The 23,004-nt window shown below is 36.9% G+C and overlaps 5 protein-coding genes and 2 pseudogenes across 5 annotated transcripts in view; all 7 read right to left on the reverse strand.

Moving 5' to 3' along the window:
* LOC144638385 (uncharacterized) overlaps positions 1–23,004 on the reverse strand; it is a 177,126-nt gene that overhangs the window by 98,242 nt on the left and 55,880 nt on the right.
* LOC144638221 (neuropeptide FF receptor 2-like) lies at positions 5,185–6,591 on the reverse strand. The gene has a single exon (XM_078497424.1). It carries the CDS (start codon positions 6,542–6,544, stop codon positions 5,411–5,413), a length of 1,134 nt encoding a protein of 377 aa, XP_078353550.1. The 5' UTR covers positions 6,545–6,591; the 3' UTR covers positions 5,185–5,410.
* On the reverse strand, positions 8,123–10,878 carry LOC144638929 (G-protein coupled receptor 83-like; annotated as a pseudogene).
* On the reverse strand, positions 11,610–13,441 carry LOC144638930 (QRFP-like peptide receptor). Its single transcript, XM_078498211.1, has 2 exons — positions 13,148–13,441; positions 11,610–12,548 (listed from the first exon to the last, which is right to left on the reverse strand). The coding sequence occupies exons 1-2, from the start codon at positions 13,373–13,375 to the stop codon at positions 11,610–11,612; spliced, it is 1,167 nt and encodes a 388-aa protein (XP_078354337.1). The 5' UTR covers positions 13,376–13,441.
* Positions 15,829–17,095, reverse strand: LOC144638213 (QRFP-like peptide receptor; annotated as a pseudogene).
* On the reverse strand, positions 18,721–19,866 carry LOC144638214 (neuromedin-U receptor 2-like). Its single transcript, XM_078497418.1, has one exon. The coding sequence runs from the start codon at positions 19,864–19,866 to the stop codon at positions 18,721–18,723; it is 1,146 nt and encodes a 381-aa protein (XP_078353544.1).
* LOC144638220 (QRFP-like peptide receptor) lies at positions 21,360–22,496 on the reverse strand. The gene has a single exon (XM_078497423.1). The coding sequence runs from the start codon at positions 22,494–22,496 to the stop codon at positions 21,360–21,362; it is 1,137 nt and encodes a 378-aa protein (XP_078353549.1).

Consider the following 23,004-nt stretch of genomic DNA (forward strand, 5'->3'; position numbering starts at 1 on the left):
TTGTTTATCAGGCGACTTTCAAAAGTAAACTTACTTAACTTGGTTCCACACTTGAGAGGTATTAGCCAAGGTACCATAACCATGACAACCATCACAAAGCATGGTTGCCATGACAACATCAGTAATGTTGGCTAAATGGTTGTCAATGGTTATGTTACAATTTACCATTATTGAGTTAGCTGTAAAAGGATGACCAGAGCACTATTCCGAGGGTGGTAAAGAGGGGGGATATAGATCATATTTCACAGAAAATAAAATGACCCTTTCATAATTCACAAAGAGTACAATATTAACCCTTCAGGTTTCACAGAAAACATAACAATGCATTTTGTAAAATCATGGTTCACAACTTCCATGAAAATCACGGTTCACAACGTCTATGGAAATCACAAATCACGAGGAAAAAATAGCCACTTTACATTCCACGGGAAATAAAAAAGGCTGATCATGGGTCATGAAAATACTCTTTACCACCCTCTATTCAGGCTAAGATTATGGTAAAGTCTGCTTCGAGCCAAGTGGCCGACACTGCCAGAGCTAATCCCAGTTTATGTAGCATTAACCAACTAGGAGTATTTCTACTCTCGCCTGTATGGGATGCTAGTCCATTGCAGGGTTACCCCCATAATTTGCTGATACCCATTTATACACCTGGGTGAAGAGAGGCACTATGAGAGTAAAGTGTCTTGGCCAAGAACACAACACAACAACCCCGGCCAGGGCTTGAACCAGGACCTGTCGATCCCAAGTCCAGTACATTAATCTTAGGCCACCATGTCTCCCACAAGCTATTCAGGCCAAACCGGTCTGCATTTGTTGCACATGGATTTGATGTGTGCATTTGTAAACAATCGGTAATTTGTTTGTAAGCAGGTGACAAACAGAGGTAAAACAAAACACTACAATGAACAAGTAAATATACAAAAATATTGATATTTTGTGATCTGTTTGCTTTGGCAGCTAGTATATCATAAGTGGGAAAACCAGTTAAATAAGTTAAACAACCCAATAATTATAATAATTATTAATAAAAGTCTTGATAAGCAGCTCCTTAGTCTATGGATTTATCAACTGACAAAGCATTGCGGATAACAAAATACATATGGCCAAGTTATTCTTGACATGTTCTTTTTAGTCTGCACGAGCAAACAGGTTAATAAACCCACGTCAAATTTTTATTTGCCCGAGTGTAGTACGACAAGTACCAAAATATTATCGAGCTGTTTACATTTGAAAATATATAACACGTGTTGAAAAGGTATTTCCTACCGAAGCTCCTGAAGTCAGTTCCTGTAGAACTAGTTGCTTTGGTTGAATTCAAATTTGCGAAACATTTGCCATACCCTGTTACTGCATTTCCAATACTCAACAACTCAGCTTGAAGACACTGTTTATAGTAAACTCTTCTCTTGATTCGATTCTTGGATCGCAAACGTGGCGGAGCATTTCGAACGATTTGCAAGCTCAGTCGGCAAAAACAAGCGTTCACGAACATCTCTGATATTCTTACACTCAAAAATAAATGCATGTGATGGTCAAACAAACCAATTCACCCAGGAGGTTTGCTGAGAAAATTTTCAATTCGTGAGCTCAAAAGAGCTCAACAAAATGTCGGACAATAACTTCCGGTCCGTACTTTCCAAATAAGGTAGTGTTGGTTTGTCTGAAGCCTTTCGAATTTCGCGGGAAAAAGAGAACGGGTCATCCAAGGTCAGTCCGATTTTTTAATCGGGCGGGGGCCTGGGCCCGATTCATAATCTGCACGGAATTTTTTTTTTTTTTTTTTTTTTTTGGTCGGTAAATCGTTCCAGACGCACGCGGCCCAGCCGACTCTTTGGTCACGGTCACGCAAATTTTGATGTTTCGGTTAGCGATCGATCGCTCGTATTATGAACACTCTGCTCTCTGTTCAGTGTGGAGTGTATGTTTGTGTCATTCGTGCGTTTGATTCAGCGGGCACAATGCGAAGCCGAGAAGTGTTTTGACATGTCCAAGCTAAGTAAAAATGATTAAAAATGAAACGATTACCCACGGGCCCAGGTGACTCCTTGGTCACGCAAGTTTTGATGTTTATTGGCGATCCTCGGCTCGCCTGAAGTTATAAATAATCATACATCTATATTAAAAATATTTACGAATTCTCTGCGCTCTGTTTTTTGTGAAATATTTATTTTTTTAATTCAAGCGTATGGCTCGGAGCAAGCACTGAATATTCACGTTGCGATTTGACATGTCCAAACTATTTATAAATGAAAAATGAATTATTTTCCGTGTGTTATGCAAGTGTTTTGAGTTTATTTTTGGAATCGAAAGGAAATTGTAAACCCAGCAAAAATTTGTCAGTGCACAGGACAAGGGGAAATTACCTGCTGAATCACGTAGTCAGGTTCCTCTATTTGCGTGCTTTTAATCACGCGACTTCGCAAATGCCACTGAAAGCTGTGTTTTTCTAGCAAAATAGCAGTCAAACTTCAAGAACTTGATTTTTAAGCTTCTTTTATTTTAACTGCAATCAATTTATGCCATTCAAGTGGTTTGAGTGTATTTTATGTAAGATTCGAAACAAAATAAATATTTGCAAGCCCAGACAGGAATTTGTTTATGCATGTGGATCAAAAAAGAGATGACGTAATCAGGGAAATTTTGGTTCAATTCTCCAAACCTCTTGACTGGTGCAAAACTCGGACTTGAGTCGTCGGACGACCCTAAACGGAGAAATACAACGGGATGGACTCAGTCTACTTTTTATTTTGGCGTGAAATGGACTCCCTTTTATTGTCATTCAACTGGTTTGGGTTTATTTTATTCAACAGTTGGAACAAAAAATATTTGCATGCCTAAGCATGAATTTATCCGGCTAGGCAAGAGATGATGCGATGAAGGAAATTCAGGTCACGCACACTCCGTGACTCACGCAAACACGACTTGTGTGTTTCTCAAGTGACTGCTTTTATAAAGACTTTTTACTGTGCTGCGCCATGTTTTTCTAGCCAATTTAAAAAAAAAAATTGAAAAGAAGTGGTCAAACATTAACCGCCCGATTATAAACTGCTTGAAGTTTCTTGTTACTTAAAAATCGTGTAATCCACACTACGATATGTCGATACACCGATTCAGCGTAAGGCGGAAGTTGCATGGAAACGAGGCCTAAGGGCCCTCGGCGGCTAAAACTATAAAGTTTTTACTAGCGTTTGGCGCGTTTCGAGTCGAAAGAAAGCATTTCCTTTTCAAATTAGCCACGAATCTTGATCCCTATCAGTGCAAAAGTATAAAGAGAAGAAATTTTAATGTCTACCAGGCGACAAGTGAAATTCTAACAGCTTAGCGGTAAGATTTTGCCTGGATTTTGCTGCCAATTCAATATTCCCTCGCCAGCATCCGCCAGCATAGGCTGAATTTCATCCGTTCTCTCAGGTAGTTTACAATCAATTTTGAATTTTGTTAATCAATAAAATGAAACCACTTTAAAATCCAGAATACCTTTTAAGAAACAGATTTTTCTGTGGGAAGAAAGCCCTTTGGTTTTCGATCTGAATGAAAACTTTCCAGTATTAATGGAGAAACTCACGTAAACATCATGCATACATCCTTAAAGACAGTCTACTGATTCTGTTACAGAATTTGACAGATTTTTTGAGTAGAATTTGTGATTGGCATGAACTGTTTCAGGTGTAAATTGAATTGTACATGTATTTGAGTTGCAGATTCATACAGGTTAATAATAAAATAAAGCCAACTTTCATATCAAAAGAATTATAATATAAAGTACACAACGTCGTTTTCGACGCCAATGGGTGAGTTGTGTGTACACGGAAGCTTATTTAGTGTTTAAAGTCATCGATGCTTTTTAAACACACAAATTCTAGAGTAGTAGCAAAATGTAGCAGTGTATTCAAACCAGGCTCGGTTGTTATTACCGGTAAAATTATACCGACCGGGAAGCTTACATGTAAACAATATAATCTTCTCTTGCTGGTAAAATTCGATCCAGTTCACAAATGAAGTCAGGTCCGTAATAATATTCAGTGAAAAAAAATCTGACATACCTGTATTTGACTGGGTTGACTGTACGCTTTTCGATTGTCAATTAATTATTATGATTGGAAAATGTTACAATAAACTGCGGTACATGTTTACGTGAGCTTCTCTGTCGAAACAAGCTAACATAATTTAGATAACTGAAACTATTAGTGAGACATGTTTACGCGTGACTTTCTCTACGATTCTATGTCGATACCTGCAACTTTTTATTCGGATTGAAAACCTAACTGTCTCTCAAAACCAAATTTGTTCTTCCAAAGTTCCATTCAGTGAATCATAAGGAAGTTCGTTTTATCAATTAACAAAATCCAAAATTGAGTGTAGCCAGAGAACGGCAAACATTCAGGTTTTGATAAAATATTCGATTCCAAAGAAGATGACAACAAAATCTTACCGGTAAGCTGTAAGAATTTCTTCTCTAGCCTGCTAGACCTTAAATTTCTTCTTCTTATACTTTGAACTTATAAGGATCAAGATTCGTGGCTAATTTGTAAAGGGAATGCTTTTACCGACTCGAAATGCCCCACACGCTAATAAAAACTTTATAATTTTTAGCCGCCGAGGGCCCTTAGGCCTCGTTTCCATGCAACTTCCGGCTTACGCTGAATCGGTGTATTAAGATTAGGTGCTAAGCAATTCAGAAGAGCACTATAGATCTCAAATCCAACCTTTGGTTTACGCTCCCCCTCCCCTGCCGGGGTGAAACTACGCTCCGGTGTCCCTCTTGTAACATATTGCCGAGCAATGCTTTTTTCAAACTTGTTAAGTAGAAGGTCAGCTCCTTTTGCATCCAAAACGTTAATTTAATTAAGACATTGTAGCCAGACAATTTATTTGGAAATGAAATCCTTTTACTGAAGAGTTTTGTTTCTTTTATCCCTGGTTTCTGCGCGTGTTCTGATTGGCTAAAAAGCGATGATTTTCATGGCTATTTGTTAAACAAAGGTAACTGCCGTGTTCAGAGCATGTGGTTCACAAAATGATACCATCATAAGAATACGTTTAAAGAGAGTTCACAGTATTTCACATGTTTCACAGTATTATATAATATGCTTCTCTTACAACAGAGTAATTTTGTCGACATCAAAGAGGAAAACTAAAAATTACAGATTGTAAGCAATAATTTACAGAGGTATAAAGACCGTATTATACCTTTTTATGGTTGGCCTCCTTTTACACACGAGTAATTTCCTCCACTGCATATATTCGTTATTTATTATGAGTTTTTATGTGAAAATTTTTGTAAATGCAAATGCAGTGAACATCTTGACTTGATTTTCAACGGTTTAGGAAGGCAATTATTGGAATGGAAACAAATAGGTCAATAATCGGCCGAGAATGCCAGTTAGTTTAGTTAAGGTGACATTCTTTACAAAGCAGTATCGAATGTTTCTTTGTTGATTTCTGTCTCCTTGGAAGTTGGTTGACAGTTTTCATCAGGGAGAGTTTTTCTCCTCTTTAGAGTTATTTGCTCCCGTTTCGAGACCATATTATTCCACACTTTCTGACAGGGACTCAAAATGTTTCTCAATCCACGACGATAACTTTGAATAAAAGATAAACAAATTATTGGATTGACAATACAGGATGAGTAAAACATGAAACGGGCCAAAGGTTTAAAAACTTTTTGAAAAGCACAAGAAGGTGTCCAATTTATAAAGCGTGCTAAATCTTGCAAAGTCCATGGAAAAACACAAATGTAAAACAGTACTACGACAACAGCTGCCATTCGAGTAGCTTGTCTTCGTTTCTTTAAAGAATGTCGTTGTACGTTGTCCGCGAAGGCTTTATTCTGCCTTTTTAAGGAAATTGCTATCGCAGTGTACAATACTGTTATTAAAAATAACGGAGCGATTCTAAAAAAGGTAGCTCTACACCAAAACCATGCCGTTGTAGTCTCGCGATTAGGGAAAATATATTCTTTGTTTATGGCAGAACAATATGTGTTATTGCCATTTTCATCAAGCTCCATAGTTACCAGATTTGGGAAATTGAACAAGCCTGCAATAATCCAAGTGGATATGATGGCTGCTGTGCGAATCTTGGTTGAAATAAGCCCAAGTTTTATCGGAAAAACGACGGCAACAAATCTGTCAATTGCTATCCACACCAAGCTTTGAGCAGAAACTTGGAGGGACACTGGGCGAAGAAAATAATACAACTTGCAAAAAATTGTACCAAAGACTCCACTGACGAGCCAATGTCGTGAGCCCGTCATCGATTCAGTTATCTTTACAGGGATAACAATAAGCGGAAAAACCAAGTCAGACACGGCCATGTTCACGATGAAATAGTTAATTGTTTTTCGAAGATCTCGGTTTTTGTAGACGATGATGATTATGAAGGTGTTCCCGAGTAAACTAATCAGCAAAATAAAACAATACGCACTAACTTTGGAAATTGTCTCCGCAGTCGAATCGACAAAGATACATGATGAGTTCTGTTGGCCCAAAGCAGTTCCGTTAGTAATTGTTAAAATCGTCGTATTGGGAGTAAGCGACATGATCTGCTGTTTTAGTGCTCAAATTCAACCGAACGGTCGGTACTAACGCCTTAGAAACACAACCTAGAACGAGTTAAAAAAACTATCAACATAATTTATATGGAAATGAAACCCAATTTTGCCAGTCTTAAAAGGTTTTCTTTCATCTCCAAATAATAGCATAGAATTGAATTTTGCCCGCGCTCTGATTGGCTAAAAAGCTATGTTTTTTAAGGGTATGAAACATGGCTTTTTGTTAGATAAAGATTCCTATTATGTTCAAATTAATAAATCATATGGTTTACAAAAGATGATAACTACTGGAGACATCATTATTGAAAAACAGTCTTGACCGTGGAATAAAATGTCGTCAAATATCAAATCATGTCGAATCGAACTCATCTGAATAGGAAAAACGAATTAAGCTGAACGACAAACGACAAACGCATTGTCATTTAGGGTAAATGCTCTTACCTTTATGAGGAACATGCCTCCCAATATGTATTATTCCTGCTGATGTATGAATCCGTATATATAAAGACTATTATTAGTTTTTTGTCATTCTTTCAAAAACAAGAAATTTCTTCGACCACATAGAGAGAAAGTAATTTCAGATCGCAAGGACTGATAATACTCGTTAATTTCTTTTTTCTTGTGTGAATGAAAAAGCCGTGAACACCTTGATTTAATTTTGGCGTGGTTATGGAAGCCACTTTGTGGGGCCGGAAAACGCCTTCAAAATGACAATGCACTAAAGTGTATTTGAAGAATGTAAATTAATCATCGAAACGGTTATATTTTGATAAAAATCACTTTTAACTGTGTAGAAACTTGTAACAAACTAGTTCATTGGCATCTATATATCTACGGACAAGCCAAAGTTCTTAATATTATTATATTAGGACTAAGCATTGTGCATTGTGTGAATGAAAAAGTCGTGAACACCTTGATTTAATTTTGGCGTGGTTAAGGAAGCCACTTTATGGGGCCGGAAAACGCCTTCAAAATGACAATGCATCTAAGTGTATTTGAAGAATGTAAATTAATCATCGAAACGGTTATATGTTGATAAAATTATTTTTAGCTGTGTAGAAACTTGTTCCAAGCTAGTTCAGTGGCATCTATGGACAAGCCAGACAAGCGAAAGTTCTTAACACTGTATTTTTATATTAGCTAGGACTAAGCAATAATCAAAGCTATGGGCAATTTCAGTTCGAAAAAAATTACAGGTTAAAAATTGTAAGAATTTCCAATCTCGAACTGAATTTCTCATCTTGGAGAAAACCCTGGTGAGAAAATAACCGTTGTTCATTCACATGCACGAAACCACCGAAATAAACATTGTTTTCGGTTCTCAAACGTTAACTGTCTCAAATTATCGGTCCTAAAATTCTTCGTAAAGATGACGAATGCCGAAAAAAGAGGACTTATTTTATTATTTAATCATAAAATAATTCTAAAAAAGAGATTCAGAAATCCCTTATATCCAAATTTTCCGGAACATTTTCTTTTAACCAATTTTAGTCACATGTAATCTCTGTCCCAGAAGTTTTTTTTTACTTTTCGGGTCGAATAGAAGGCGCCCGCCCATGAACTCCTCTACAAAACAGTATCTAATGTCTCTTCATTGTTTTCACTGTCCTTGAAGGTTTCTCGACAGTTTTCTTTAGGAAGACTTTTTATTTCTTTTAGAGTTATTTGCTCACGTTTCGCCATTTCACTGTTCCACAATCTCGTACAAGGGCATAAAATGTTTCTCAATCCACGGCGATAACTTTCAACAAATGACAGACAAATTATTGGATTGACAATAAAAGAGGAGATATGCATAAAAGGCGCTAAAAAGTAAAACAATCTTCGAAAGGCACAAGAAGTTCTCCAAAGGTGGGAGAAATGTAGGAAAATGTTTGGACTAACACAAATGAAAAACAGCACTACAATAACAACCAACATTTGAATTGCTGTCGTCGTTTTTTTATAGAACGTCGTTGTACACGTGGTGCGGTGGCGACGAGGGCTTTATTCTGCCTCTTTAAGGCAATTGCTATCGCAGTGTACAAAATGGTTATTAAAAATAACGGAGCGATAATAAAGAGAGTCGTTCGTAGCCAGCCATATGCCGCAAAAGCCTCATTGTTAGGAAAAAGAGATTTCCTGTTGCTAAGAGTACAATATGTGTTTTTGCTATGTGCAACGAGTCCAAACATTATCGGTCTTGGAAAATTAAACAAGCCTGCAACAATCCAAGTGGATACGATGGCTGCTGTGCGAATCTTGGTTGAAATAAGCTTACTTTTTAGTGGTAAAACAACAGCAACAAATCTAATATAGATTTAGGCAAGCCTAAAAGCGGAGCTCTCCATTTATTTAATTTTCACTGGAACTTATGTAATGTTTTCATTCTAGTGAATAAGCGGCCAATGTACTAATGTTTACGGTGGTTTATAGGTGCAAGACAAATTTAAATCGCTCACGGTTAAACTAAATGTCTGCCGTACGACAAAAATAATAATCTCAAAGCAGGGCAAATGTCATTACTCATGGCACGAAAAATTACCTTAGAGTACAGTACATTATCTGCTTTCTAACAATAGAAAATAGTTTCGCGATCCTGTTATAGTCTCGCAGCAGTTTAGCAGACCCCACAATATCTATTACATTGATATAGGAGTGTTCAATAAAATTTTATCTTATCTTATCTTATCTTATCACTGAACATGTCGCATTAGCGCAATCGAGAAAATGCCAGTCTGCGGACCTGGAGGTCGTGAGTTCAAATCCCAAAGGGGTCATTTTTTTTTTCTTTTTTTTTTCTTTTTTTTACCCCGTAGCAATAAAATGGTTTGTTAATTATATCGCTCCGTGGGTATGCATTGCAGAATAAAAGCAGTTATATGTAAGCAGTAAAGAAATAACATATCAGAACATATAGACTGATCCAGGTAAAAATGTACTTGTGTACTTTCTTGCGAACAAGCAGCCACGCACTCGATTTTAGCCAGCGCTCTGGTTTCTAGATAGATCCATTGTTGATGCAGTTTATGTGAAACCCGATTTAACTTTCGAATGCTCCTTCATGTACGACGCTGGCTTTACAGATAGACACGAAAGTCATCGATCGATTATGGCTCTCAATGTCCACTTTTTTGGCGGTCGATTACTTTCTACACGTAATTGACAGCCACATTTTGTTTCTTTGCTTCTTGTTTTTCTTTTCAAATCCCTTTAAATTTTAAAGGCCGCCTTTATACGGCCGCCTTTATATGGCCTTCTTGCTTCACTCTTTCTACTATCAAACTATGGCCGCCATGTTGCGCGACACGACGTACGGACGCGCCCGCGAGCCATGCCGCTAGTCATGTTGACCATCAAAACTCATTTCGATAGAGTTCCTTTCTTTCGATTTCTTTCATGAGTATGGTGCTCTGCTCTGCGGCCCTTCGGGCCGCTGTAGAGCTCCGCTATCAATTGCTATCCACACCAAGCTTTGAGATGAAACATGGAGGGACACGGGGGTTGCGAAAGGGACCAACTTGCAAAAAATTGATCCTAAGATTCCACTGACGAACCAATGCGATGAGTCAGTCACCAATGCAGTGATGGTAATAGGAATTATCACCATCGATGAAACCAAATCCGACACGGCCATGTTCACGATGAAATAGTTTATTGTTTTTTGTAAATCTTGGTGTCTGTAGACGATGATAATTATAAAGAAATTCCCGAAAAAACTGCCCGGGAAAATAAAACAATACGCAAAAACTTTGGAAATTTTCTCTGCAGTGGATTCAACATAGTCACACGAAGAGTTCTGTTGGCCCAGTCCAGTTTCGTTTGCAGTTGTTAAAATCGTCGTATTGGAGGCTAGCTATGATCTGCAGTTTTAGTGCTCAAATTCAAATTCAACCGAACTGTCGGTTCTAGCGCTTTTAGTTAGAGATGCAACCTTGATTGAGTTAAGTCCATATATAATCGCAATTTATTTGGAAACGGAACCCAATTTCACCAGAACGTTTTAAAAGGTTTTGTTTCATTTTCAAATAATAGCATAAATTGGATTCTGTGCGCGCTCTGATTGGCTAAAAAGCATTACGTCTTTAAGAGTATGATACATAGCCATTTGTTAAATAAAGATTCCTTCTGTGTTGAAATCATATGGTTCACAAAAGATAATAATTACTGGAGACTTCATTATTGTAAACAGAATCATGACCATGGAATAAAATGCCGCCAAATATCACATCACGGTTAATTGGAACCCATCTAAATTCAACTGTTCCAAAACGAATTTAGCCAAACTACACGAGTAATGTCATTGAGGTTTAATTAAGTGTTTTTACCTTTAAGAGCAACATGTTTCCCAATATATTAGCTTTACGAAAGAGGAAATAACAAATGTCATGTCTCGCCAAAAGGTATTTCTTTTCAACAATCCGTATAAATAAAGGGCCGTATTATTATTTTTTTCTTCCTTTTACAAACGAGTAATTTCTTCTTCCACAGAGAGAAAAAGTAATCCCGTTAATTTTTTTGTGCGAACACAAAAGCCATGAACACCTTAATTTTTTTTTGGCCCGGCCTAGGAAAACATATTACTAGGTCGCAAAAGCAGTTCAAAATGACAATGGCAATTACTATACCAGAACTTTCGATATTATGAGTTACCAAAGGCCGGATTTCAGTGTGATTTAAGTGCGTTTAAATAATGTCAACATCATAAAATGATTTTAACAGAAACTTTTTTGGGTGTGTATAACCATATGCTATTTATTTGGAAATGAAATCCAATTTCGTCGCGAATTTTAAGAGTTTTGTTTCTTTTTTTCACAAATTATAACATAGACTTGTTTCAGCAAGCGTCCTGGCTGGCAAAAAGGCGATGTTTGTGTCAGTATTTCTTTCCCTACATAGAGGAAAAGTAATTTCAGATCGCAAGAAATATACATCAGTTACTTATCAATAGTTTTCATGTGCAGCGGTAAAAACCTTGATTGATTCTCAGCGGTTTAGGAAGCCACTTATTGGAACGGAATGTCATACGTTGATAACCGGCCAGCCATGTCAGTTTCAGTATTCCCGAAAATTCTTATTTATCTAACGAGTAAAACTCGAGATCAAGGGCTTTCAATTCTGTCTTCTTGGAAGTTGGTTGACAGTTTTCGTCAGGGAGAGTTTTTCTCCTCTTTAGAGTTATTTGCTCTCGTTTTGCCATCATTTTGTTCCACATTCTCCTACAGGGACTTAAAATGTTTCTCAATCCCCTACGATAACTTTGAACAAAAGAAAGACAAATCACTAGATTGACAATACAGGATGAGTAATACATAAAACGCGCCATAGGTTTAAAAACTTTTCGGAAAGCACAAGAAGGTGTCCAATTTATAAAGCGTTCTAAATCTAACAAAGTCGATGGGATAACACAAATGTAAAACAGTACTACGACAACAGCTGTCATTTTAACCGCTTGTTTTGATGACTGTCTTCGTTTCTTTAAAGAATGTCGTTGTACTTTTGATGCAGTGTCCGCGAGGGCTTTATTCTGCTTTTTTAAGACAATTGCTATCGCAGTGTACAATACTGTAGTCAAAAATAATGGAACGATTCTAAAGAAAACAGCTTTACACCAAACCCTTGCCGCTATGCTCTCCTGATTAGGGAAAATCAACTCTTTCTTTACTCCAGAACAGTATCTCTTATTGCCATGTTCATCAAGCCCTGTAATTATAAGCTTTGGAAAATTGAACAAGCCTGCAACAATCCAAGTGGATATGATGGCTGCTGTGCGAATCTTGGTTGAAATAAGCCCAAGTTTTATTGAGAAAACGACGGCAACAAATCTGTCAATTGCTATCCACACCAAGCTTTGAGCAGAAACTTGAAGGGACACTGGACGAAGGAAATGATACAACTTGCAAAAAATCGCACCCAAGACTCCACTGACGGCCCAGTGCGATGAGCCGGTCACCAACCTAGTGATTTGGAGCGGAATTAAAACCAGCGAGAAAACCAAATCTGACACCGCCATGTAGGCTTGTACCGAAAGTGCTAGCACTTTTTTTGGCATTATTTGGCTTCGCGAGCATTTTTTTTTACATTTTATCCAAAAAAGCACTGCTAGCATTATTTAAGATTTTCGACTGATTATTTGTATAATTTTGTGTTAAAAAGCACAATCTGACTTCATTTATGGCGTCCAAAGATGCATTAGGCCCTCATTTTAGTCAAAGGAGCCGAGCAGGCCTGGGGAATAGGTTTGATCGGTTTGATACGTCAGTGATTGCCTTCTAGAAACCCAGTCCATCACACTCCTTCCAAGATGACGTCATCCACGTTGTCATCAAGGAACAATGGAAGTCAGCCAGCCAAGGCAGAGATAGCTCGAGAGCGTACTCTGACATCAAACATTGATCGTTATATTTTATTGTTGAAAAATCTAACTGAAAATCTGAAAAATGTAATATTCTATGTTTAAAAAAATCGGAAAAAAGTGAGCATTATTATGTAACCCACGAGCACTTTTTAAAAAATTAGCATTATTTTAGCACTTTTTTGGCAAAAAACGAGCACTTCTTTTAGCATTTAATGCTTTTTTTACGAGCACTTTCGGTACAAGCCTACCGCCATGTTCACGATGAAATAGTTAACTGTTTTTCGTAGATCTCTGTGTTTGTAAACGATGATGATTATGAAGGTGTTCTCAAGTAAACTAATCAGCAAAATAACGCAGTACGCGCAAACTCTGGAAATTGTCTCCGCAGTCGAACTGACAAAGATACATGATGTTGAGTTCTGTTGTCCCAATGTAGTTTCGTTAGCATTTGTTAAAATTGTCGTATTAGAAGTTAGCGACATGATCTGCTGTTTAAGAACTCAAATTCAACCGAACTAGCGTTTTAGAAACACAAACAAAAATGAATAATGAAAACTATCAACATCATGTATTTGCAAGTGAAACCCAATTTCGCCAGTTTTGAAAGTTTCTTTTGTTTCATCTCCAAATAATAGCATAGATTAAATTTAGCGCGCATTCTGATTGGCTAAAAAACTTCATGTCTTTTGGGTGTGATACAAGGCTATTTGTTAAATAAATATTTTTGTTGGGATAAAACATATGGTTCACAAAAGATTATAATTACTGGAGACTTCATTATTGTAAAACACAGTCATGCCGGGTGAAATAAAATACCGCAAAATATCACATCACAGAAAATTGGAACTCATGTGAATTCACCTGAACGATAAAAACGAATAAAGCTGAACTACAAAGCAATGTCATTTGATTTAATGCGTTTACCTTGAAGAGCAAGCATGGTTCAACGTTACCTGGCTACAACAGATGAAATAAGAAATGTCATGTCAAAATGTATTCCTATTGTCAGAATTCCTACTCCCGCAAAGACCGTTTTATTAGTTTTTTCGTCCTTTTACAAACGGGTAATTTCTTCCTGCACACAGAGAAAAGTAATTACATATCGCAAGGACTAATTAAAATACCCGGGGTTTTTTTATTGAAAACGCAAAAGTCGTGAACATCTTGAATTCATTTTGGCCCTTTTTAGGAAGGCATTTTATTGGGTCGCAAAACACTTCAAAATGACTGTCATAAATTATCGAAAGCCGGATTTCACTGCGATTAAAGTGTGCTTATATCGTCCAGGTGAACGCCATTTAACCTAAGTCACATTTCATGGATGAGATGACCACATGCATGTCCACAGTTTTAAGTGGTTCCAATTCTAGGCTGCAAGTGGCTTAGAAAAGTATGAATTTGTTGACCAAAAACCAAATCCGACACGGCCATGTTTACGATGAAAAAGACGATTGTTTTTTTGTAATTCTCGGTGTTTATAGATGATAAAGATTACAAATATGTTCCCGAAAAAACTTCCGAGGAAAATAGTACCATACGCACAGACTTGGAAATTTGTTCTGCAGTCGAATCAACAGAGAGACACGATGAGTTCTGTTGTCCCAATGCAGTTTCATTGGCTATTGTTAAAATCGTTGTATTGATAGAAAGCGACATTGTCTGCTGTTTTAGTTCTCGAATTCAACCAAACAGTCTGTGCTCCCCCTTCAGAAACACAACTATCAACACAATTTATTCAGAAATAAAATCCATTTTCGTCAGTTTTTAAAGTTTTCCTCCTTTCATTTCCAAATAAGAAAATAGATTGGATTCTGCGTGCCCACTGATTAGATAAAAACCTTTATACCTTTAAGGGTATGACACATGGCAATTTGTTAAACAAAGATTCCTTCTATGTTTAAGTGACATGGTTCACAAAAGATAATTACTGGAGACTTTATTATTAACACAAACACGACCGTGGAATAAAATGGCTCCAAATATCTCAGTTAATATGTCGAATCGAACTCATCACATGCCTTATCTGAATTCAACTGAACGATAACGAATTTAGCTGGACTACCAAGTAATGTCATTTAACTAGGTTCAATGCTTTAACATTTAAGAGCAGCATGCTTTCCAACAAATCAGCTTTACGACAGATGAAATAAGAAAGTCATGTCAAATTAAAAAAAATGTTTTATTTCTATTGTAAGCATGAATCCGAAAGGATAGTATTATTAGCTCTTTTCTTCCTTTTACAAAAGAGTAATTTCTTCGACCTCATAGAGGAAAAGTAATTTCAAATCGCAAGAAATAATAGCGGTTAATTCTTTTGGTGGCAAAAATCAAAAGCCGTGAACACCTTGACTTGATTTTTGGTACGTTTTATAAAGACACTTTATTGGGACTGACACGGCAAAAATGACAATGTCAGATACTTCTATCAGAAATTTCATTTTAATCCGACCAGTATAACCCAAGATTATAGTCACTGAAAAGCTATCAAAGGCCAGATATCAACTAAGTGAAGTTTAATTATTATAATGTAAATATCCCGAAAAAGGTTTTTAAATGGAAATCGTTTTTAGTTATGTATAACCTATATTTTTGGTTCAACTTCTTGTCTGCATGTATTCTTCTTCTTCTTCTGGAAAGTCCATTTTTTAAGAGTTAGCAAAAGTTAGCAAAAGTTAAAGTCTTCACCTTAATCTATTAACGCTTATGAACAATCATCTTATTTGAACAAAATCCCCAGTTTGAATTGAACACCTAAGCTGATTTTGTCAGTTTGGAAAAACTATGGTTCAAAATTACGTGTTTTCGTTTATTTGGAAAAACATTGTTTTCGATTCTCAAATTTATTTTACTTCTTAATCATAAAACATTACAATCTAAGAGGTTTAAAGATATTCCTAGTATACAACTAGCTAGGTGGTGCAATTGATCATGATTTGGAAAATTTCTTGATATACTAACATTTCAGTTAAATCTGCACTGATCGATCACAGAGAAGTTTTTGGTTTTCTGGATCGAATAGAGGGTCTCCCAGACAACTTTCCTTACAAAACAGTATCTAATGTACGGTTTCTTCGTTGTTTTCTGTCTCCTTGGATGTTTGTTGACAGTTTTCATCAGTTATATTTCTTATCCTTTTAAGTGTTATTTGCTCCCGTTTTGCCATCAAACTGTTCGGCATTCTCATACAGGGACATAAAATGTTTTTCAATCCACGACGATAACTTCCAACAAACGACAAACAAATTACTGGATTGACAATAGTAGATGAGAGATACCCAATACGCGCCAAAATTTCAAGCAGTCTCAGAAAAACACAAGAAGGTCTCCAATTTATATAGGGTGTCAAACTTTGCAAAGTATAGGGAATAACACAAATGTAAAACCACACTACGATAACGGCAGCCATTTTTATTGCTTGTCCTCGCTTCCTTAAAGAATGTCGTTGAACATTTGGTGCGGTGTCCGCGAGGGCTTTACTCTGACTCTGCCTTTTTAAGGCAATTGCTATCGCAGTACAAAATAGTCATTAAAAGTAACGGAGCCATATTAAAGAGGATCAGCCGAAATCAGAAATACGTATACGCCATGATAGTCTCCTGGTTGGCAAAAATTAGCTCGCTGTTTTCGAAAGAACAATAAGTGTTATTACGAAGTACAACCAGTCCATCAGATATTAGCCTTGGAGAATTGAACAAGCCTGCAACAATCCAAGTGGATACGATGGCTGCTGTGCGAATCTTGTTTGAAATAAGCCCGAGTTTTGTTGGAAAAACGACGGCAACAAATCTGTCAATTGCTATCCACACCAAGCTTTGAATGGAGACACAAAATGACACCCGGCTCATGAAAGAAACTAACTTGCAAAAAATTGATCCTAAAATTCCACTGACGCGCCAATGATGTGAATCAGTGACCAATGCAGTTATGTTAACAGGGCTTACCATCAGTGGAAAAACCAAATCAGACACGGCCATGTTCACGATGAAATAGTTAATTGTTTTTCGTAAATCTCGGGGTTTGTAGACGATGATGATTATGAAGATGTTTCCGAAGAAACTGCCCAACAAAATAAAACAATACGCACAAACTTTGGACATTTTCTCTGCAGTCGAATCGACATATATACACGATGACTTCTGTTGGTCCAGTGCTGTTTCGTTAGGCGGAAAGGTTAAAATCGTGGTATTGGATGTGAGTGACATGATCTGTAGTGCTCGAATTCAAATTCAAACTGTTGGTACTAGCGCTTTAGAAACACAACCTTGAATGAATTAAGACATCTATCAACACAATTTACTCGGAAATGAAATCCAATGTCGCCGGTTTGAGAAGTTTTCTTTCTTTCATATCAAAATTAGGACATAGATTATATCAAGTTCTGCTCGCGCTCTGATTGGCTAAAAAACTATATGTCTTTAAGAGTATGATAAATGTCCAGTTGTTAAAAACAAGATTCCTCCTGTGTTCAAATCATTTGGCTCACAAAAGAAAAATAATTACTGCAGACTTCACTGTTGTGAAACACAATCATGGCCGTGAAATAAAATGCCGCCAAATATCACAACACAGTCATAATTGGAACTCATCTGAATTTACCTGAACGGTAAAAACGAATTTAGGTGGACCCAAGCAATGTCATTTAGGTTTAATGCTTTTACCTTTAAGAGCAACATGCTTCCCAATAAATCAGCTTTACGACAGATGAAATAAGAAAGTCATGTAAAAATGTTTTATTTCTATTGTCAGAATCCGAAAATACTGTATTATTAGTTTTTTCTTCCTTTTGCAAGAGAGTTATTTCTTCGACCTCAAAGAGGCATGGACGGCGGAGCCGGGGGGCTGGGGGGGGGGGGGCTTTAGCGCCCCCAGAATTTTCAAAAACATAAAGAGTTAATAAGAGAAAAGTCTTTTAAGCTCCCCACTTCAAGTCACTAGTCAGCCCCCCCCCAGTTGGAAAAATGCTCCGCCGTCCCTGAGAGGAAAAGTCAGGAATTACAGATTGCAAGGAATAATAGTGGGTTAATTTTTTTGGGGCAAAATTTTATACAAAAGCCGTGAACACCTTGATTTGATTTTTGGCACGGTTTAGGAAGCCAATTTTTGGGGACGGAAGACACGATCAAATTGACCATATCAGATACTTCTATCGCAAAATTTATTTTTAATCAGAACAGTATAACTCGGAGATCATCATGAGCTATATAACAAAGACCGTATTTCACCTAAGTGAAGTTAAATTACTGTAATGTCAATATCCCGAAAAAGGTTTTTTAAATAAAAACTTTTTTTTTAATTATGTTAAACCTATATTTTTCGTTCAACTTCTTGTCTAAAAGTGCGGGCTTCAAAATGTATGAATTATTGATCTTCTGGAAAGTCCTGTTTATAGCCAAGCAGAAGATAAGGTCTTTACATTGATCTATTTAGGCTTATGCATAGTCTAAATTTCATAGGCGCTTTTCATTCGACCAAAACTCCCGTTTGAATTGTTTGTCCCTATGTCAAAAGAAATGTCATCGGAAATAAATGTTTGTACATTTATTTGAAATAACGTTGTTATCGATTTTTAAAGGTTCTGCATGTTTTCTTCATCTAACTGGTTCCAAATCCTTCGTAAAGAAGATGTTGAAATGCCGAAAACGAGAGAGGACTTATATTATTTTTTTAATCGTAAAGCATTCCGATCTATTTAAAAATCTTCCTAGTATACAACAAGCGAGGTGTAAATTTTAGGAAAATTTCTTGCTGAACATTTCAGTTACATCTGCACTGATGACCAAAAGTTTTTGATTTTGCGGTGGAAAAGAGGGTGTCCCGGTGACTTTCCCTACAAGACAGTATCTAATGTTTCTTCGTCGATTTCTGTCTCCTTGGAAGTTGGTTGATAGTTTTCATCAGGGAGATTTTTTATCCTTTTAAGTGTTATTTGCTCCCGTTTTTCCATCAAACTGTTCGGCATTCTCATACAGGGACATAAAATGTTTCTTAATCCACGACGATAACTTCCAACAAACGACAAACAAATTACTGGATTGACAATAGTAGATGAGAAATACATAAAAAGCGCTAAAAAGTAAAACACGTTTTGAAAGGCACAAGAAGGTCTCCAATTTAAATAGGGTGCTAAACGTCGCAAAGTTTGCGGAATTACACAAATGTAAAACAGCACTACAATAACAGCAGCCATTTGAATAGCTTGTCTTCGTTTCTTTAAAGAATATCGTTGTACATTTGGTGCAGTGTCTGCGAGGGCTTTATTCTGCCTTTTCAAAGAAACTGCCATCGCACTGTACAAAAAGGATATTAAAAATAAAGGAGCGATATTAAAGAGGATCACCCGAAGCCAGAAATATGCCGAGATAGTCTCCTGGGTAGTGAAAATCAACTCTCTGTTTGGGTTAAAACAAAACGTGTTCTGGGGAGGTGCAACAAGTCCCCGAGTTATCAACTTTGGAGAATTAAACAAGCCTGCAACAATCCAAGTGGATACGATGGCCGCTCTGCGAATCTTGGTTGAAATAAGGCCAAGTTTCATTGGGAAAACGACGGCAACAAATCTATCAAAAGCTATCCACACCAAGCTTTGAACCGAAACTTGAAGAGACACTGGACAAAGAAAATAAACCAACTTGCAAAAAATTGATCCTAAGATTCCACTAACGCGCCAATGTGGTGAGTCAGTGACCAACTCGGCTATGTTAACAGGGATTACCATCAGTGGAAAAACCAAATCTGAGACGGCCATGTTAACGATGAAATAGTTAATTGTCTTTCGTAAATCTCGGTGTTTGTAGACGATGATGATTATGAAGATGTTCCCGAAGAAACTGCCCAACAAAATAAAACAATACGCACAAACTTTGGAAATTTTCTCTTCAGTGGAATCGACATATACACATGCAGATGAGTTCTGTTGGTCCACTGCAGTTTCGTTAGGAAAAGTGTAAATCGTGGTATTGGATGTGAGTGACATGATCTGTAGTGCTCGAATTCAAATTCAAACTGTACTAGCGCTTTAGAAACACAACCTTGAGTGAATTAAGACATCTATCAACACAATTTACTCGGAAATGAAATCCAATGGCGCCGGTTTGAAATGTTTTCTTTCTTTCACATCGAAATTAGGACATAGATTAGATTATGCTCGCGCTCTGATTGACTTAAAAGCTATATGTCTTTAAAAGTACGATACATGGCCATTTGTTAAAAAGGGATTCCTTCTGTGTTCAAATCATATGGTTCACAAAAGATAATAATTACTGGAGACTTCATTATTGTAAAACACAGTCATGACCGTGTAATAAAATGCCGCCAAATATCACTGTTCATTGTGACTCATCTGAATTTATCGAAACAATAAAAACGAATTTAGCTGAACAACAAAAGCAATGGCATTTCGGTTCAATGCTTTTACATTAAAGAGCAACATGCTTCCCAATAAATCTGCTTTACGTTGGATAAAATAAGAAATGTCATGTCAAAATGTAATATTTCTATTGTCAGAATATGTTTATAAAAAGACCGTATTATTAGTTTTTTGTCTTCTTTTAACAAACGGGTAATCCCTTTGCCCACATAGAGAAAAGGTAATTTTAAATCGAACGGAGCAATAATTGTCAATTATTTCTTGTGCGAACGCAAAAGCCGTAAACACCTTGATTTCATTTTAGCACGGTTTAGAAAAGCATATTACTAGGTCGAAAAACACTTCAAAATAACAAAGGCAATTACTATAACAGAAATTTCGAGATTACGAGTTATCAAAGCGCGCATATCACTGTAAAATTAAGTGGGGTTGAATAAGGCCAACATCATCAAAACGATTTTAACAGAAACCCTTTTAGTTGTGTATGACCATATGCATGACAACAGTTTTAGTTCCAATCCTAGGCTAAAGGTGGCTTAGAAAAACAAGAATTTACTAACTAGTCGAGCGTGGTTCTGTGGAATATATATATTGTTTATTTATAAGCAAGGTCCTGTTTAGTAGGTTGATGGTCTTCTCCACACTTGAAAAAAAAGGCATTTTCTCTTTACTTCCCCAATAAAAACTTGATACAAGCTAGTTTAATAACATTTACATGTATGTACAAGCAAGAGAAAGGTCTTAATAAACAAAGGTACAGCGCTTTCTGCTCGACAAAATTCATGGTAAAAAATTGTTGGAATTTACAATCTTGAACAATTGGAGGAAACGGTGCATGGTCCGAAATTAAACACGGGTTTACCTGTCTTTTCGCGGTTCTAAAATTCTTCGTAAAAAATGCTATCAGTGCGAGAGGATTAACTTTTTCATTCATAAAATAATTATATCTAAGCGATTCAGATATCCCCCTCCCAGACAACAAGGGAGGTGTACCCAAATTTTCGGAAAATTTCTTTCTGTACATTTCAGTCACAGTCAGTTCTCTTTCCCAAACATTCAAGATTTTTTGGGTGTCGAGTACAACGCGTCCGCAGATTCCTCTACAAAACAGTATCTAGAGTTTCTCCGTTGTTTTCGTTCTCCTTAATAAAAGTTTCGTAAAAGTTTTCTTCTGCGAGATTTTTCATTCCTTTTAGAGTTATTTGCTCACGTTTCGTATTCTTATTGTCCCGTCTTCTGCTGTAGGATCGACAAAAAATGTTTTTTAATCCACGACGATAACTGCCCACAAATGACAGACAAATTATTGGATTGACAGTAGAAGATGTGTAAAGCATAAATCCCGTCAAAAAGGAAAACACTCTAAGAAAGGCGCAGGAAGGAATCCAATGTATATAGGGAAGGATAAGTATAAACGTTTGTGGAAAAACACAAAGGTAAAACAGCACTACGATAACAACCGCCATTTGAATAGCTTGTCTTCGTTTCTTTAAAGAATGTCGTTGTACATTTGGTGCAGCGTCTGCGAGGGCTTTATTCTGCCTTTTTAAAGAAAATGCTATCGCAGTGTATAGAATGATTATCAACAGTAACGGAGCGAAAAAAAAGAAAATCAATTGTAGCCAGAAATATGCAGAGATGGCCTCCTGGTTAGTGAAAACTGACCCTGTGCTGGCACAATACGTGTTATTGCCATGTTGAACAAGTCCAAAGATTATAAGCTTTGGAAAATTGAGCGCGCTTGCAAAAATCCAGGTGGAAACGATCGCTATTGCTCGAATCTTGTTCGAAATAAGCCCAAGTTTTATTGGGAAAACGACGGCGACAAATCTATCAATTGCTATCCACACCAAGCTTTGGGATGAAACGAGGAAGGATACTGGGTTTACAAAATGAATAATCTTGCATAAGATCGTTCCTAAGATTCCACGAACACTCCATGGGTCAGTCACCAATCCATTAATTTGAACAGGGATTACAATCAGCGAAAAAAGTAAATCCGACACAGCCATGTTCACGATAAAATAGTTAACTGTCTTCCTCAACTCTCGGTGTTTGTAGACGAGGATGATTATGAAGGTGTTCCCGAAAAAACTTCCCAACAAAATAACAAAATACGCACAGACTTTGGAAATTTTCTCTGCAGCTGAATCAAGAGAGAAACAGAGAGAGTTCTGTTGGCCCAGAGCAGTTTTGTTAGGAATTGTCAAAATCGTTGCATTGGATGTTAGTGACATGATCTCCTTTTTTAGTTTTCGAATTCAACCTCACTGCTAGCGCTTAAGAAACAACACTGTTTCGACTTAAGACTACCGACTCAACTAATTCGTAAATCAAACTCAACTTCGGCGGTTTAAACGCGCCGGATTTTCTTTCTTTCATCTCCAAATGATAGCATAGATTACATCAGTACACGCATTCTGATTGGCTAAAAACAATATGCCTTTAAGAGAATGATACATGGCCAGTTGTTAAAAAAAAGATTCCTCCTGTGTTCAAATCATATGGTTCACAAAAGAAAAATAATTACTGCAGACTTCATTATTGTGAAACACAATCATGACCGCGGAATAAAATGCCGCCAAATATCTCAGTTAATATGCGAATCGAACTCATCTTTACGACGAATGAAATTACAAATGTGACGTCAAAATGTTTTATACCTATTGTAAGAATCCGCATATACAAAGATTATCGGTTTTTTTGTCTGACTTTTTCAAACAAGATATTTCCTTGACCTCATAG

The sequence above is a fragment of the Oculina patagonica genome, chromosome 14, assembly GCF_052425735.1.
Source record: "Oculina patagonica isolate OP01 chromosome 14, crgOcupat, whole genome shotgun sequence".
In the NCBI taxonomy this organism is placed as follows: domain Eukaryota; kingdom Metazoa; phylum Cnidaria; class Anthozoa; order Scleractinia; family Oculinidae; genus Oculina; species Oculina patagonica.